General features: G+C 38.1%; 1 protein-coding gene across 1 annotated transcript in view; it reads left to right on the plus strand.

The window, feature by feature from the left end:
- The first annotated feature begins 428 nt into the window (after positions 1-428).
- si:dkey-22o22.2 (neural-cadherin) overlaps positions 429-18,675 on the plus strand; it is a 231,816-nt gene continuing 213,569 nt past the window's right edge. Inside the window, exon 1 of the mRNA XM_022674142.2 lies at positions 429-1,114. Within this exon, the coding sequence (XP_022529863.2) occupies positions 682-1,114 (433 nt within the window). The 5' untranslated portion in view covers positions 429-681. The remainder of the gene's footprint in view (positions 1,115-18,675) is intronic.

Genomic DNA, 18,675 nt, shown 5'->3' on the forward strand with positions numbered 1-18,675 from the left:
ATTCTGTATCACTGTACTAATAAACAATGTAAATTTTAGTTATACATTTTTTCATTTCAAGGAAGACAATTTTGGATCATCAAGTTCTTGATACATATTCAGTTAATGATGATTACAAAAAAAGTAAAAGACTTTTACTGAAAGGTACTTTATTGTACCTCAATATAAAGTACAGCCCCAGCGACAAGCTTTGTACTCTTTTGAGTACAAATCTGTACTTACTTTACTCAGTATGTAGCTGAGGAAGCTACTAATCCCTCAATGTAGCCCTGTGTATGCTGACATCTTTAAGCCACCTATGAAGACTAGAGTGAACGACATGAGGCGAGTTGTGGTGGTCTACCGCCGTGTGGGCGTGGCCTACGTGCGCTGTATCTCAATAACTGTCGAATCACACTCCTGGGGGCGTGGTCTCTTTGAAAGCGGGTGGGAATGGAGCGTGTGGATCAGTGGATGCTGCTGAAACTGGCAGAGTTAGATACGTGATGCTGCTCAAACAGCCTCAAACGACTCCAGCGAGCAGATTAGTTTATACCGCGAGATTCCCGCTGAACCCGGCCGCTTTTCTTCTGTATTTATCTCACTGTTTTTAACCCCGTATTCATGCTGAAGGAAAGTGCCGCTCGCCCCAGAGAGTGACTGAATTTGGGCTGAAGTTTTGGACTGAACCCCGGCGGCGTAATGAAGACTCGAGAGGACAAACTTTTACAGTGCGCGTGGGCACTTTTGCTGCTCGCTTTTGCGCGCGCGGACTCCTCTTCGCTATATGACCGACATGTATTGGAGACCGCGGTGTCCGGGCTCGTGCTGGCCGGCGAAGGCGGCAAGGACGCGGGGACCGGGACCGCGCGCGGAGACGCACTAACCGGAGGCAGCCGGCGGCAGCGGAGGGATGTGTCCGGAGAGCTGCACTACACCGTGGCGCTGGCGGAGGGCGCGAGGAGCGGGGACGTGGTGTTTACGGTACCGGACGAGCGCTTCACCGAGCGGCGCTTCGAGGCGCTCGCGGACGGAGGCGGGGCGGTGCGCGTGCAGCGCGACTCCGGGCGCGTGTACCTGCTGCGCGCGCTCTCGGCGCCCACACACATTACGCTGAAAGTGCAGAACGCCAGAGGTGAGTCTGACCTTAACTCTGCTCCATAACCTACAGCTGGAGGTGCAGAGAGTACAGTGAATTATGTTTAAAACACTGAATTAAACATTATCAAAGTAAATCTACACATTTCAAGACAGTTTCAAAACATGTTTCAGCAATATTGAATGAAAATATTGTGGTTGAACCTTTATTAGTATATTTGCGGTATGGAAAAGGATAATAATGGATAATTGTAGATAATATACCTTCATTCACAACGTTTTCACATCAGATTTTCTCTTGAAATACTGAATACAGTGGAGCTTCAGTCACACTGTTCGAGCTTAAGGACTATGTTGCATCTTTGAAGGTACATTTCCATTGTTTGTACCTTGAGGAACAAAAATGTACTTGTTTTGTTTTGCTGTTCAGATAGAGTTTGTGATATGACCTGTGTTTTAACTTTACTTGCTTGAAAATCTAGGAAATATTATCATTTTGTGTCTGAATCCATTTAGGATTTTTTCTGCATTGTGTAGATTAATACTCAAGTCATTCAAACTACAAGGAAAAAAAACATATAGAATTATGTATTAAACAAAAATGTGTTATACAAAGCAGAATATTATAGAATTTTATATTTTAAAAATTTCAAAGTAGCATCTCTTGCTTAGATGACAGCTTTTCACATCTTAGCATTTTAGCACTCAGTCAACTAGTCAACTTGTCCTGTTCAAACAGAGGTAACTCTTGGGCTTCCTTTCCTGGGGTAGTGCTGATGAGAGCCAGTTTCATCATAACATGTGATGGTCGTCTTTGCAATGGCACAGATTTTTTAGATTGACTGACCTTTATTCCTTAAGTCATTTTTTTCTTTACTTAGTTGAGTATTTCTTGACATAACTAACTAATTAAATTTGAGCCACCTGGAGTGATTTTCAGTTAACAGCTGTGCTGAACTTGTCAAGAGTTATTTACTTGAATTTGTTGTCCTCTTAATGTGTTTGAGAGCATCAGTTGTAAAGTTGTAAAGAGGTAGAGTTGTTGGTATACAATGAATAGCCCTATATCCTATGTATTGTTCTAATCCATATTATGGCAAGAACTACTCAACTGTGTAAAGAAAACAAAACTTAAAAGGAATAAGGTCAGTCAATCTGAAAAAAAGTCGCAAATGTTATGATAAAGCTGGGTCTCATCAGGAATGCCCCAGAAAAGAAAGACCAAGAGTTACCGCTTTTGCCCAGGATAAGTTCATCAGAATTACAAGCCTCAGAAATCACAACTTAACAGCACCCCAGATAAGAGCCATCTAAATGCTTCACAGACTATTTTGGTTTGTTGAGTATTTTACTACATATGAATAAGTTACTACATAATTCTGTACACTTATTGTATATGTACAATAAGTCTGGATGGCTTCAGTATTAATTTAATGAAAAAAAAAAGATTAACATTGAATGGGAAGGTGTGTCCAAATCTTTGACTGGTATTGTACTTTTCTGAGCATATTATGGATATCAGGGATGTTTGAACAGTGTGAAAATGCTGTTGGATCTCCCAGTATTAATGTGGAAGATCTTAAGTTAGTTTTAGCATTTTAAAGCTTTATTGGTGCTTGGCTTGGTTGCACTATTTTTTTACCCATGCTAAAAAGTATTTTGGTGTATGTGTTTACCTGTACGTCACTTTACCTCACTCTGCCTCGCTCTGCCTCCAGCATAATTATGTCACATTATCACAGTCTACAATCTGACAACATGCAGGGAATGCTATTGGGTGTTGCTCTGTTATTCAAGGCGTTAGCACAGCTCTTTCCACATGTCTGTCTTAAAAACTCATATTGCAATAGTGATTTGTGGATACCAACTTCACATTTCATTACAAGGAGTGCAATTAATCCTGTTTAAATCGATGTAGTGCTACAGATTTAGAATAAAAAATACTTTAAAAAGTATATGATTGTATTTGTATAGAAGGTTTTGAGATATCATGATTTTTATCACATTATATCACCCACCTCTACTTTATACTGTATGTTTCTTGTAGTTTCTTTACAGTTTATTGGCTGTGATAAAGTGTTGGTGTTAAATGTGTAGACTTGAAAGGCTGCTCCTGGAGCAACCCAACTGATTTAAAACTGGAATCCCACAGATTTTTCTAAATGATTGCATTGCTTAGTGCATGAGATGTATGTAAACAACCATTCTGAGTGGTGTAAAATGTTTTTTTGCCAGAGAAACCTAGTGACTACATCTCAAAAGCAGCAATTACTACCCAAAACCACCAGTCAGACTATGCAAAGTCTTCTATGTTTTATACAATGTTGACAAATTGTGGAAAAAAAAACTGTGGTAAATCCAAAAAAGCTGTTTTGGGACTAATTAGCACAGCCAGCATGTAACCAGTCTGCCATGAATGAACAAACAAAGAGCCAAAAGCATGACACAGAATTCTAACTGTGTCACATTAGGCATCAGACAACATGTTTTGGTTGGCTTCGGTGGCTTTTAAGGTCATTACTCTCTTATTACGTCTGGTTCCTGTCTCTGCCACTGGGACCCATTCTAACTCAGTTTCTGTAGTATGGCTCATTTGCCGTCAAACCATGTTGAATCACTTCACTCAACACTGAATCACTGAAGTTGATTCTAGTCCAGTTTAGGTTGGGGGGGTGGGGGTTAAGGGCTTTTAATGCCTTAGTGTCAATAATTGCGCATTATACAAGGCAGTTTGGAGCTAATGCAAGCCAAATTAACCTAACAGGCTTGGTGTTTTGGTGGGGTTGTTGTTTCCTGCACTCATTTCGGACCAAATTATAGTGCTGGGCGGTATACCGGTTCATACAGTATACCGGAAGAGACTTTTGAACCGGTATGCATTTTTTACATACCGCCATACCACTAGGAGGCGCTGCGGGGCGCTGCCTAAAACAGCGCTGCAACAGAGGAACACTAAAGGCAGCTCTGTCTCAGGCTGGAGAAACATGTCAACAGAACTCCTGCAGCTTCTGCTGCTGCTGCTCCTTACTATATGAGTAACTATAGCCCTGTTTAAATATATTAATACTGTAGATTAAATGATAATAATAATGGACACTGAACTGAATGTATTTGTTAACTGGAGAACTAAGGAAATTGTGATAAACTTATAAACAGCTACTTAAATACGTTAATGCCTCTAATGGCTTCAATAAAAAAAAATATTTAAAAATTATATTAAACTTGTGTCTTACTTGTGCAATAGAGCTTTTGAGAAGTATCTCTTTTGAATACTTACATTTTGAGTATTTTAGTTCTATTTATAGTGATTATGAAACTATTTAAAATATTTAGTTTTCCAAAGGAAGCCGTGTTAAAGTTGTTTGCATATTTTTTTGTGTATTAATCAAAGCCTTCATTGAAATTTGATATTGACCCAGAATGCAACAGAACGTCTGGTCTTCAACCAGCCATTGGCTACCAGTTGCTGCTCTTATCAAATTCAAAGCTCTTACAATCGCCTACAAGGGGATGACAGAACAGCTCCTTCCTACCTGCACTCACTCCTGAAGGCTTACGCTACCTCCCGGGTGCTGCGCTCCTCCAATGAACGTCGCCTCGCTCTGCCAAACAAACATTCACACAAATCAATCCAGACTGTTCTCATACAGAGTTCCACAATGGTGGAACAAACTACCTTCCACTACCAGATCAGGAGAATCTCTCACTATCTTTAAGAAACTCCTGAAGACAGAGCTCTTCAAAGAGCACTTACTCTCCTAACACCTCTAACACACTTACTACTTCTAACCTCCTTTCCTTTTTCCCCTCCTTCACTCCTCTATCCCATTATTTCCCTTTAACCTCCTTTAGGCCCTATCTAAAGATGTTTTACCTTTAAACTTCTATTACTTTTGTACTTCACTATTGTAAGTCGCTTTGGACAAAAAGTATCTGCCAAATGTAATGTAATGTCGTGTCGAGTAATATTGTATGTACTCCCAATAGTACAGTAAGTCACAGACTTATTAAAAAGCTCAACCATACAAAAAATATAAATAAATAAATAATAATACATAAAAATACTATGATATACCATGAAAAAATATTCATTTTTGTGGCCATACTGCCCAGCACTACCATATTGTCATAGTTCTCTTTTCATTTTGTCCAAAGTGAAACCGTTAGATTCTTAATATACTTTATGATTTTGTTGAAAATCACATTATTTTGAATGGCTGTCTAGACAAGGACAGCAAACATAAATAACTCAACTTTATTGAGCCCAAAACCTTCTCAAATTCTGTCACTTTGAGAATCAGAGTTTTATCTTGTGGTGTTTAATGCAGGCACATTTCTTCAAAGGGTCTCTTCTTGTTAAGCATTCAGTAGTTCGGGGAACATGTGGTCACAATATTGAAATATTGAACCGAGGAACATAGCATCTGTGGCTCTAGCATCTCAGCTAATGGGAATGAATTGTGACATGTTGGCTAAACCGAAATAGGGCTGAGTAAACTGAAAATGAGCCTCGTCGGTGTAAATATTATGATGAAGGCCACTAATTAGGGATGTGAGTTTAGATTAAGTGGCTTGGGTCATGCTGGACTTCTTCTTTTTTTCATAGGTAATCAAGACCTTAAATATGAACCTACAGCCTCTGTTTGTTTGGAGTAATTAGTGGTATTTATCCACCTGGAAATTCACCAGAGACGAGTGCTTTGAGTGCTTTGTGTGTGTCCAATGCCGTGTCCAGGACAGAATTCAGTGTTTATGGGGGGGAACTGGTGTGTTTGTTTTTGTATGTCAAGACCTTATCCCTCGCTGAGGCTGCGATTACCTTAGCTTCTGATTTAAGACAGCCAGTGGTTGTTTTGTGGATTAAGAGGCTGAAGAATGGCTCATGACATGTTTACTAGACGAGCGCAGGGTAACTCCGGGGCTGTTAATCATGTATAATCAGCACTCGCAAGCTCATCAGTCTTCACATTTACCAAGCTGTCCGGCAGCTGTCAGGTACACTGTCTACATGCTTTGTCATCCCCGTGGAAACAGAAGATGAATTTGGTGAAAAAAGAAGCTCACATTCTTATAGGAAGTGTTATCTTATGTTTGGGGTCAGTTTATAATTGGGAAGAGCATTTTCTCCCTTGTAAAAGAAAAGTGTATTTAAGAATATTTTTAAAAGTATACTTAACATAGAAAAAGTACATACTATTTTAGAACATTTTATGGCAACTAAAGTATATTTGAAATTGTAATTAAGCTATATTTTAACACAGCATAAAAGCATTAATTGTGCTTTTAGGTGTTTTTTTTCAGAAAACTTCTGCCAACTTTAGCAGATTTATGTATGTGTTTTTAAACACATTTTAAATATACTTAAAGTATATTGTAAATGTACTACTTTTTTGCGTATTGATGCACATAGCCTATACCTTAATGCTACTGGGGAGAAAAAATACACTAAAGTGCACTTTAAGCAATATTTATTGCCACTATGTATATATATTTTTCTATTAACACACTGTATATTTTAAAGCATATTGCTAAAAATACATTTTATTGAAATGCAGAGAAAGTGTATATTAAATTGAAATTGCACTTTTAATATTCTTCACCTAATTTGAGCATACTTCTAATGCAATTATACTTCTATTTTACAAGGACTATTTGTGTTGGTAGTGTTGGAAGTAATCTCACATTGGAAAGAACCTTCTTATAGCTTCCGATAAAAGTCATATTTAACATTTTGGGCATTCCAAAAATAAGTAAAAAAATCTTAATCATATTATGTTAAGAAAGTGGAAAAATCTGCATGCAAAAATGTAATAAAAAAGCTATAAATGTGAAAAATAGACCCAAATATTGCTAAAAGGTTTTAAAGATATGGACATGTTTGAATATTCGTAAAGCCAAATTGCAAAAAAATATATATATATAAGCTTTTTGAATAAATGACTATGTGTGATGGTAACATGGTGGAACATAGAAACACAGCTGATATGCAGATTTTTAACAGTTGTTTTTTACCAGCTAACATGGAACATTTCCATAACTTTTGCTAGCGTTATCTAAAAGTCTACTCAATGTTAGGAGGAAGTTCCCCCAGTGTTACAACGTTGAGATGTAATGTTCTCACAACCGAAAAGGAACATTAGGGAAATGTTTTGAGAATGTAAATTATGAACCTTCTGACATTCTGGGAATGTTAAGAAAACGGGACAGATGAGTTATGAGATCCTAAACGTGAATGTGGAAATAATATTTTAAAGTTGTAAATATCATAAAGGAACATTCTAGGAAAAACGCTCTGAGGACGTTAAGAAAATTGGACAACTTTACACTGAGGAAAGATTGAGGAACACATACTTACAACCAAAATATAACGTTAGGGGAATGTTCTAGGAACGTACTTTTGTTATCTGGGTTGAGTTTGGTAAAGTCTTGGTCTTAGTGCAAAGACTGAAAATGCACACTAAGGCTAGTGTGCAGATTTCCCAGCCTTGTTTACTAGACAAGTGTTAGTTACGTATAATCAGCAGTTGAAAGCTCATCTGTCTTCATGTTGTCCAAGCTGTCCAGCAGCTGTCAGACACATAGTCTACCTACATGAGAATTTCTCTGGAAGCTGGAGATGAATTCATTACTTTGGCATGCCGAGCTTCTCCCATGACAGTTATCTTAGCTTTCTTTCTTTGTATAATTTGATGCTTCTATAACATCAGTGCCCGAGCAGTGCTAACAACACACCAATCCACATCTCGTGCAGTGAGATCTGCTCTTTTTTAAAGCCGTGCAGCCTCAGAGACCTGCTTGTCACCTCACGTTCACCAGGGCTGGATTTCCCTGTTTGGTGCTGCTGGTTGATTGTGGTCATTTGAACAGAGCTGTCACTTTAAACACACACAGCACCGGCGGAGCGCTCTCGGCGGCCCTGTGAGGAAGCAGCCTCCCATTGGCAGCAGGTTTGCTCTGTAGCTCGATTAGCGCGGAGATGCTGTCAGCAGGACTGCCTCCCCAAACGCGTGGGGAAAGCAAGCTAACGCGCTGGGTCTTCTGGGAGATAATTATGTGGGAAATCATTGTCTGGCCTCATGCTAACACTATTCTATTTGTTTGTGTGTGTGTGTATGTGTGTGTGTGTGTTTGCATAGTGGTGTTTGTTTTCTCCAGTTTAGTTGAGGACTTAGAGTTATAATAGAGTCGTCCCATCTGTGTGCATGGGTTTTAGGCTTTGGGTTTTGGGCTTTCCTACCCAGCGTCCCTCTCTGTATTCTTTAAAAAAAAAAAGCTTAACAAGTAGTTAATTACTGTAAGTAATAACACGTGCAGCACATAACTCAGGAATTACCCATGATAGCACATATGTAGCTCTGTTAAGATCGGATTACTTTATCAGGGGAATGTCTAATAAAATTTTTACATGTTTCCTCAGCGATAAAACCTTCGCATCTGGACCACAATAAAGTGACTCTAGGACGAGTGAGTGAGTTTCTGGAAGGTTATATTTTATATGAATATGAACGGCCATATGACTGAAGGAGAACGGCATAGGATTTTGATTTCAACTTTGAAGAAAGTCATCTCACGATTCATTATTATCACAATACGTTGCCTACAATAACAATGAGAACACTCTATTGTGTGTACTGTTTCGATACTCAATATATTGCAATACAGTCCTCTAGAGTATGTTCCACCAGCTGTGATACTAAAGAAGAAAACATACTTCTAAATATTTAAATATCAGCAATGATGGATTTATTGGTGTCAGGTTCACAGAATTTTACAACCAATATTCTATACCACAGGTTTACCATATTTTTCGCACTATAAGGTGCATTTAAATTCTTAAATTTTCCTAAAAATCGTCAATGCGCTTTATAATCCAGTGCACCTTTTGTATGAATTTTACCAGTCAGGTTATAAAAAGCAGTAAAGCCACTCTGCTAAAGTGCAGCCTTATAAAAGAGTTTCAGTTTAGTTTCTCTCAGCAGTATTAGCATTACCTAAGGCATTAGCAGTATGCTAAGGGCTAGCTCTTTGGCTGTTAAGAGGTGCGAATTATCGGCCTGTAGCCTGCAGCTAACTCCAGCAAGCACTGCTGGAGCAGCATTAGCATTACCCGCTATGTTCTAATCCTAGTTTGCCCTTGGAAACAAAGGCATTTCCACACACCCTAGCTTTAAATATTTATTTTTTGAAAGAAATCAGGCTCAAATAATAACCTGCATAGCAGGTGCAATATTATGATATGATGTTTTTTATATATTGTATAAAATTGCTTTGAAGATATGCATGTGGGCCTCCTGCATTGAATGCAAAAGTGATTTTTGTGTCAACTGTCAAATGGACAATTCTTGCCTAATGCTTTCGCTTACAGTTGTTACCACCTACTGCGCTGTTCACTGTGGATGGTAATACCTTCTATAACATATTTGCACACTGTGGATTGAGGGATGTTAAATCACACACTGTTTTGAATAGGGAATGTCCCACTTTCAGGCCTTTTTTTAATCATTCACGCCAGTGTTCATCCTTAATCACAGGATAACACCTCACAACTTATACTAGTGTTGCCACCCCCCTGAATAAACACTTCTTGATCAATTTATATACTGCTATCCCTTGCTATCCTTAAAAAACACCCAACAGTAAAGCTAAACAGCTCAAACAGGCAGTCTATTTTTGTTATGACATTATGAAGTTCTGATATTCTACAGTGACAGTATTACAGAACTGTGGTTTGCTGACTGTTTGAATGTCAGCACAGCATGGGTCAAAGTTCAGTAGGCCTACAATTTGATGTTTGCTTCGACAGCAAGCTGCACACCTTCTGGGCAGTTCTCTACAGAGCACCAACCAGCAGCTCCATAGAATGGGTCTACAAAAGGAGACACATCTGCTGTAATAATGTGAATGCTGCTAAAGCATTTGAGATATGTTAAAATAGTGTGGTTAAACAGATGTATGCAGGTTTGGCCAATGAGTAGCATATTTTTTGCACTATAAGGTGCATCGGATTACAAAGCACTATCAATGAATGTCCATTTTCTGGGATATTTTTATACACAATTATTATAAGGCGCATTGTGCGACACTAGTAAGGAACAGAGGTGTCGTTGTGTTTTCCTTCAAACTCACCGCTGGTGTTAGTGGGGATAACTAAAAGCTAAGTTAAGTAAACAAAACTGTAATTCTTAAGAAAAAACACTTTCTTTCAATGTCAAACGAGCGCTGTATTTTAATCTACACAGATTTCTCTCCTGAAAACTGTTTATTTGGGTGAGTAAAGGGCTTCCGTCAATTTACAGTAAGCTTACATTCTCAAATTTCTCCAGTACTAAGGCTGAAGCATTAGCATTATCTGCTAATCGCAAGTAAAAGTGCTAGCCGTGGTTAGTAGCTAATTCCGCCTTACAGCACTAACACACTGAGATACCCTGAGTGTAACAGTAAGCCAGTGTGAGCATTATGCTAATACTGCTTCTGCAGTGCTAGCCAGGGTTAGCAGCAGGCTACAGGCTGATAACACTCACCTCTGAATCTTGAAAACGCTAGTGTTTAGTGGCTAATGCTCATACTGCTCCAGCAGTGCTAGCCAGGGTAAGCAGCAGGCTTCAGACCCCTAAATACTCACCTCTGAATCGTGAAAAAGCTAGTGTTTAGCGGCTAATGCTAATACTGCTCCAGCAGTGCTAGCCAGGGTTAGCAGTAGGCTACAGGCCCATAATACTCACCTCTGAATCGCAAAAAAGCTAGAATGTGACGGCATGGTATTTATTAAAATAATGATTTGTCTAGTTAAATTTGTCTGTTTAGTTACGTCTATTAAAGCTTAAACATCTGAAGCATCTGACTAATGTTCCAAACAAACGCCTTCTTCAGCTCACACTCAAACAAATTCTTCTTTACACACACACACAGACACACACATACACAGAAATTTCTGATGTAACACAGATCAGTGTAGCTCTTTAACACAGAGTAATGGCATTGTGTTTGTAAGTGAGAGAAATGGAAAGGGACAGAGATATGCAATGAGTGTGATAGAGCAGCACTTTATGTACTTTAACAAATGGAATGTCTGTAGAGTGAGACTCATCCAGACACTTTAATGACCAACCGGACAACAGAGCTTAAAACCAGACCCTGGTTAGACATGTGAGTCTAACACAGACACAGAACTACACATTTAGATGTAAAGGCTTTCTTCTAGGTTTAATGAAGTTAATAAATCTGCTTGACATTCTAACTAGATAGCGTGCTGTTTGTAACAAGCTAATCTACAGCATTGCTGGCAGTGGGTTTTAAACCTGAGAAGAGTAAGTTAAGGAATAAAACTGTATACTATTCTTGGTCAGTTCTGCATCAGTTTGTTTATACAGTATTTATTGGCCAAAAAATATATATATGAGAGCCCTTTTCCTAAATCTGCACCTATTAAAGTATTGAAAGTATTGACTGCCTAAGCATACCCTATACATAGCTACGTACTCTACAGCATAGCCAAGAGCGTAGCCTTTGTGCACCTCTCTAAAAATGTTATAAAAAAGAGCAGCGGTGATTGGTCAATTGGTGTATGATGTCTATATGCTGTTGAGTTCTTCAGTTATGAAACTCAGAACACTAAAATATTAGTAGTTATTGGCTGAATGCAGCCCTCAGATGGGTTCTGAGTGATATTGAAATATCCAAAATGTGTTTTAAAATAATTTTACCAACTTTTTTTCTATTGCGATAAATATTGATAAAAAATTTTATATCACAATATTGTCAAAGATACCTTAGCTTATAAACGTTCGCTGTATAAATTAGTAGGGATACCTTTAAAAAATATTTTATATTCACCCCACCAACAGTGTATTCTCATGCTTTGTGCCTGCGTTGTTTAAATAGCCAACAGTGCTTGTGAATATATCTATGCTGATGGGCCTGTTGGTCTTGAAATGAGGTGTGTTCAGAAAAATGACTGGCATATTGCTATCTTGTCAATGAAAAACACTGGTACACCACTGACTGTATACAACATAGGCAGATGTCAACTGTCAGACAATCATTGCTATATATATATATATATATATTTTTACTTTTACATCAACAGAATGAATGCATGTGAATAAGCAGGTCAGTGTCCTTCTCTGAGAAACGTTGGACACCTCCAGGTAGCTGCGCCCCTGAAACAGCAATCCGCCAAAGTCAGAGTGCACCTGGCTCTAAAAAACAATAGCAAGTGACATGCTGATTGGTTAATTGCATGTTACGCCCAATCCGTGGTTAATAAAGGGAATTAGTACATGTCTTTTGTGTGTTTTAAACCATGCAAGGTGTACTTTTCTCGTTACGATAGCAAAGACACACTTACATGCCCTAAATTAAGTTGTGTGGTGGATGGCTATAGACCGCATGTCCCTTTTGTGGTAAGCCTAGTTTTTTTGAAGTTGTTACGTTAAAAGATTAACTTTACTGTTAACGTACCAAGATTACTGTTAATTAACAAAGATTTTATTGGTCAAGTACTATTCTTTTGTTCATTAAGGAATGTTTGAACAATGCAGAGAAAGCTGTTTTTAAACAAAAATAAAAATTTAGTTGGTTAGATTATGTTTTCAGCAGTAATATGAAAAGTAGAACTTTTAATGTTCCTTTTTTTATGCTCACCACATCTGAAATACTGCATATCTAAAATCCACGCCTCGGGCCTTGTGTTCTGTGTGCGCCTGCACCACAGCACCGGATGGCCGGAACCAGTGTGCCTTGACTCACTCCAATGTCAGATACCATTTAATTAACAAGCTACTCATAGAGCGTGGGGGTTAACAGTTTGTCCTGCTCCATTAGCTGCAGTAGCATTAGCATGCAGTGTGCCTCTTCAGGACTGCGGGGCAGCCTTCTAATCCCCATAAAGACCATCCCTGTGGTGCCTCCGTTGGCTTGGTAAACACTGATAATGGCTTGTGTGCTGCATGTGCGGAGCTTCGCTCGTGCTGCGCTCCTACGAGCACTTTTGCACCCCTCCAGGAAGCACAGCGTCCGTAAAAGTTAGAAAATTCTTATGTGGAACGATTCTGTCTTACTGGGAACAGTAAAAACAACTAAAACGCTCTATATGAAGAGCCTGCCTGGGGTGATGCGCCGGGGAGGCTGGAGCAATAAGGAAAAAGATGTGAAAACAGTGACGCCGCTGAGAGACAAACACACACAGAGTGTACGACTCAGCTGAGCAGTGCGTAAACAGACATCCGCTCTCTGCGCTGAGCAGATCTCTATTAGATCTGCATCTGACTGGAAATAATCCATAATTTTCTGCACGCTGATAAAATCTGCACCATGAGTAATGACTGCACACAGTTAGCCAACCTTGCCGATCTGCTCGTGCATTTTCCATCTGTCCTGCATCCAGTTATCATTACATTTTCAGCTTCTGTCACCTCCTTCATGTCAATAGGCCTGTATTACACAGAGAGAGGCGAGAGCGCCAGGGTGCATCTGTGACTCTAATGACAACAACACACTAAAGCCAGATTCAGATGGGATTAGTTTTATCTGGGGAGGTGGGGTAAAATAATTATGCTTAATAATTTTAGTAATCTTTCCAGACTGTGCAATAGAGTATCATTACAGATTCTGTATCATTTAACCTAAAAAAGAATCTGTAAATATAACCTAATAATCTATGTAATCCTGTGTGAATCAAAATTTGTTTTGTAGAATGTTGTCAGATTTGCATGTTGCCATTCCAGGTTTGGTTTATTGTTTATAAATAAGGGTTAATCTACAGTTACAGTAGATACAGTAGAAGCGAGTGCGCCCGTACTGCTCTCTGACATGTATGGATATGAAAGGGAGTTAATTTTTGACACAACACTGTTTTTTTTTCTTCTTCTGTTGTTGAATTGTTACACCTGTAACAAAAGTGTCTTTTACACCTGCTATTTAGGTTGTGTCTGAATAGAAAGGTCATGTCATTCATTTTTACTAGACTGTGCGCTTTATTGACAGTAAAGATTCTAGATCTTTTAACCTTAAACTGTAAATATAACCTCAAATTGATGTAATCCTGTATGAATCAAAATTTGGGTGAATATTTGCCTCAAATACACTGCAAAAAACGATTCTTGAGCCCAGTAAACTTTGCTCATTAATATGAGAAGATTTTACCTAAAATTATACTTTTTGAACTATGCTTAATTAAAACAGTATGTACAACCCAATATTTTGTGTGTTTATTTTGTTTAGAAATTTGGAGAAATATTGCATGAATATTTGAGTAAAATCAACATGATTTGAGCCCAGTGATGTTTGCTCATTATAATGAGAAGATTTTACCTAAAATTATACTTTTCGAACTTTGCTTAATTACAAAAATAAGTACAACCCAATAGTTTTAGTGTGTATTATGTTAAGATTTTGTTACGCCTAACTAAATATTTTAAGGCTGCTTGGGAGACCACGAGGCACTGATACAAGTACTTATCTCCACTGATGAAGAACTTTTGGAAGGCAGCGAGCATGGACTGCATGGGTAAGAGCACAGTGACTGATTATTTTTGAGATATTTACAGTTGTGAGTTATCTGTGTAGTTTAAGTTGGTTTTAGAAACACGGTGCTATAGTGAACTGTGTTGGCCTGCAGCTATAGGCAAGCATCAAACCGAAAGAAAGGGCAAATGTAGCTAGCTAGCACGTAGGCTAACCACCCGGGTGGCTATTCCGGCACTGGGCGCGTACAAACCGGGCTGGGCCGTCATGCTAACACGCATTAGCGACCCCGGTGAGTAGACCAGAGTCGGTCTAGCTGGCTTAATCAACTTATTTTTAGCGTGCCGTAATGCTAACACCGCGTTAGCGTGCTGTAATGCTAACACAGCGTTAGCGTGCTATAATGCTAACACAGCGTTAGCGTGCTATAATGCTTACACCGCGTTAGCGTGCACCGCATTAGAGACCCCGGTGACTAACGCCAGACCAGAGTCGGTCTAGCTGGCTAATCAAAGTACTGTTCGCGTGCTATAAGGCTAACGCATGTTAGCTACAATGATTGGCCACTTCAACCCCTTTTTTACATTCTCCTTTTCACTGAGCAGCTTGGTGCACTTAGTTCTATAATTATCAGTGTTGGGAATAACAGCGTTATAAGTAACGGCGTTAGGTAACGACGTCATTTTGTCAGTAACGGGATAAAATAATTAATTACTTTTCCTGTCGTTACAACGCCGTTGACGTTACTGGTGATTAAAAGCAGTGCGTTACTATATAATGATATAATAACAGTAATTCGAGCGGACCCCTGCCCAGGCTAGTGAGTAGTAACAGGTGTTTCACCATGAACTGTGACCTATAGAGATCTGTGACTCCAGGTCTAAACAGGTGACAGTTCTCGGTGTAACACCTGTTGAACTTGACACGCTCTTAACACGCCCTGGCCCGACGGCGGGCCAGATAAATATAATAATTAATATCTGGCTGTGTTTATGAATAATTACAGGCTCAATATATCAATGACAGCCTGCTGACTCTCAGGATTACGGAGCTGCAAACCGTTTTACTGTCGGATGTACGGTTCCTGAGTGCGTTAGACGGTTCGGTCTGTGAACACGCTCTTTGATCCGCCTGGGGTTACTACAGGACACCCCTCCCACACAAACAGAGAATATCAGCGCGTACCTCAGAGTCCGGGCTTCAGAACCCCTCCAAACATCACAACATCCATCAGTCCAGTCTCCAGTAATCCTCATATCCGAGCACTGCTTTTAGAAAAAAATATTATCAACTTTAACGGTTTATTTTAGGAGTTTCTCTTTGTTCTACAGCGATAAACTGCGCATGCGCGTTTCCATGGGCTTCAGCCTGAGAAAAAAAAAGAGGTCTGGGCTCAGCCAATCAGGTGGCGAGTTATGCGGGACAGAGGTGGTAGCCAATCAGAGCCAGTGTTTTTACACGTGTGCCGAAGCACACCTGTGACACTCTCTGTAACTGTTTACTTTTTGCTTTTGCTTTTTTTTTTATTAAAAAAAAATGTTTTTTTAAAGGATTTTATTCTGCTCTATTCTGATGTGCAATAAATATAAAAAGTTATGTACAAACACCTTTCTGATCTACGTATTTCAACTGACTGTAAAAATGCTTTTTTTCAGTAATTGGCCTGCAGGTTAGGGAGACAAAGGGATAAAATATTATTTTTGTTTCTACACTGTTTTACAGAGTTTTTGCAGATGAGCATAAAACACATGTATTTCTATAATTACAGACTGTTTGTTAAAAAAAATAAATGGAGTTCATTTGAAATGGTCTAAGACTTTTTTCTAACTGCTTTTAAATATTTAATGTTCAGCTGCTCAACCTGCTGTCTTGCTCATGTTCATCTTACAATATTAAGTTAAGTTAATATTAAGTTTATTCACTGGACAAAGACATTTTTTTATGTGAAGGCGTAAAGTGATTTTTTTTGTACTGTCAGTATTAAGACTTTTTGAAAAAAGGACAAAAAAACTTTTCTTAGTTTTATTTAAGAATATGGTGCAACATTTTTGCAAACGTATTATTAAGTATTGCCAGTTTAAGATTTTTGTTAAAAATGAGTAAAAAAATATTTGTTGGTTCTACGTAAAAATATGGTGCAACATTTTTGCAACCTTATTATTAAGTAATGTCAGTTTAAGATTTTAGTTAAAAATGACTAAAAAATATTTGTTGGTTCTACGTAAAAATATGGTGCAACATTTTTGCAACCTTATTTTTAAGTAATTTCACTGTAATTTTTTTTGTAAAAATGACGAAAAATGTTTCTATGGGTTTACGTAAAAACATAGTGCAACATTTTTGCAAGCAAATTATTAAGTAATATCAGTTTAATATTTTAATTAAAAGTTATCAAAAAAGATTTGTGGGTAACACTTAAAAACAAGCTTGCAAAAACGTTGCACTATATTTTTAAGTAAAACCAGCACATCATTTTTTACAGTGTACTGTGGAAAAAAACATAAATGTACACAATGTAATCTGTTAAAAACCTCAGGTACTGTTTTAGGCATTAGACATTGTGTTAAATCATGTATCTGCTAATAAAAGTCCATTTTCAGTACAAAAGTGGCTGATAAGACTAGCTATCATCTCGCTTTTTGGAGGTGACGTTAGTGTGTAAATCGAGTAGCCGCTCCCATCTCAGTCGTTATGAACGTTTTAACTCCAAAAAGTCCAGACTAGAGTTAAACCATAGTTGGTGTTTTTGTTACAATGTATATACTCTACATTTAGTCTGGTTAGTTTTGGTTTTACCTTCCGTTTATTGAGTGTCTTTTGTCATCAATTATGTCAGCTGTGTCTCTCCATAGTTGACACTGATTGCTTTGTAGAATGTTGTCAGATTGGCATGTTGCCATTCCAGGTTTTGTGCCGACTCCAGATCTAGATTACTAAACAGATCAGCTCCACTTTTTAAATAAGGGTTAATCTACAGTTACAGTAGATACAGTAGGAGCAGTTGTGCCCATACTGCTTTTTTGACATGTGTGGACATGAAAGGGAGTCAAATTTTTATCCCAACACTGGTTGTTTTTCTTCTTCTGTTGTTGAATTGTTGATAATTGCCCGTCGTAAGCGTATCTGAAAGTGTAATTAGGGCCTCATGGCCTTTTGCCTCTGCACACGCGCTCAGTCAATCAGAAGAGCGCCTCGTAATGTGGCCAGAGCAGCCAGCCCGAGCCACATTACGCCCAGGTCTCAAAGACGCCTGTCAGCTTCTATTAAGCTCTCCAGCGCTTACGGTGAAGCGTGCACCACAGCCAAGGCCAGGACAGGAGGAACAGAATAGAGCAAAGTACAGGCTGCTCATGCACCCTCTTCTGCAGACAAGATAAGAATTGGAGCTTTGATCTGTCCCAAATTTTTAAATTCAGTAAAATACTGTTACCACCAGGAACTAAACCAACCTGGGCTGGGTTTTCTTTAGTTTATAGGCCCTAAAATAAACCAGGAACCCAGTTTTAAAACACCTAAGGTTGTAAAGGTCTAACACTTAACATTTGAAGAACCTTAGCTTGATGGCAATCTCTGAAAACACTAAAAATGAACTTGAGGCCTCCTGTATTTAACATGAAAAGCTGTTCCTGTGTGATGCGAAAAGCAAAGTTCTGAATCAGTCTGTACCTGTTTTACTTAATCTTATTTATTCTTAACTTTTATTTCTAATTTTACTTCTTCTCTTAGTTCTTTATTTCCTTTTTATTTCTTCATTTTTTTATTTTTAATAGTTTTTTAATATTCTATTTAATGTATTTCTTTTATTATTATTACTATATATTTTTTATTAGTTTTTATTTTTATTAATTTTTGTATTAGTATTTTTATTGTACTATGAAAATAGTACTTAATTTTAACTTTTTGTGTATTAATCTTATCATCTTTTGATCTTAATTTCTTAATTAAACCAAGTTTTATTATTATTTATTTTATTCTTATTCTATTTTTATTTGTATCTATTTATTTACTGTTATTTTAAAAATGATTGAATTCCTGTATTTGTAAATGCTTGGCTACATAAAAAAATTTACTTTCAAGTTAAACTAGAGGTTGATTGATTGATTAATTGATTGATTGATTGATTTATTGATTGTT

The sequence above is a fragment of the Astyanax mexicanus genome, chromosome 6 (assembly GCF_023375975.1).
Source record: "Astyanax mexicanus isolate ESR-SI-001 chromosome 6, AstMex3_surface, whole genome shotgun sequence".
Lineage (NCBI taxonomy): Eukaryota > Metazoa > Chordata > Actinopteri > Characiformes > Acestrorhamphidae > Astyanax > Astyanax mexicanus.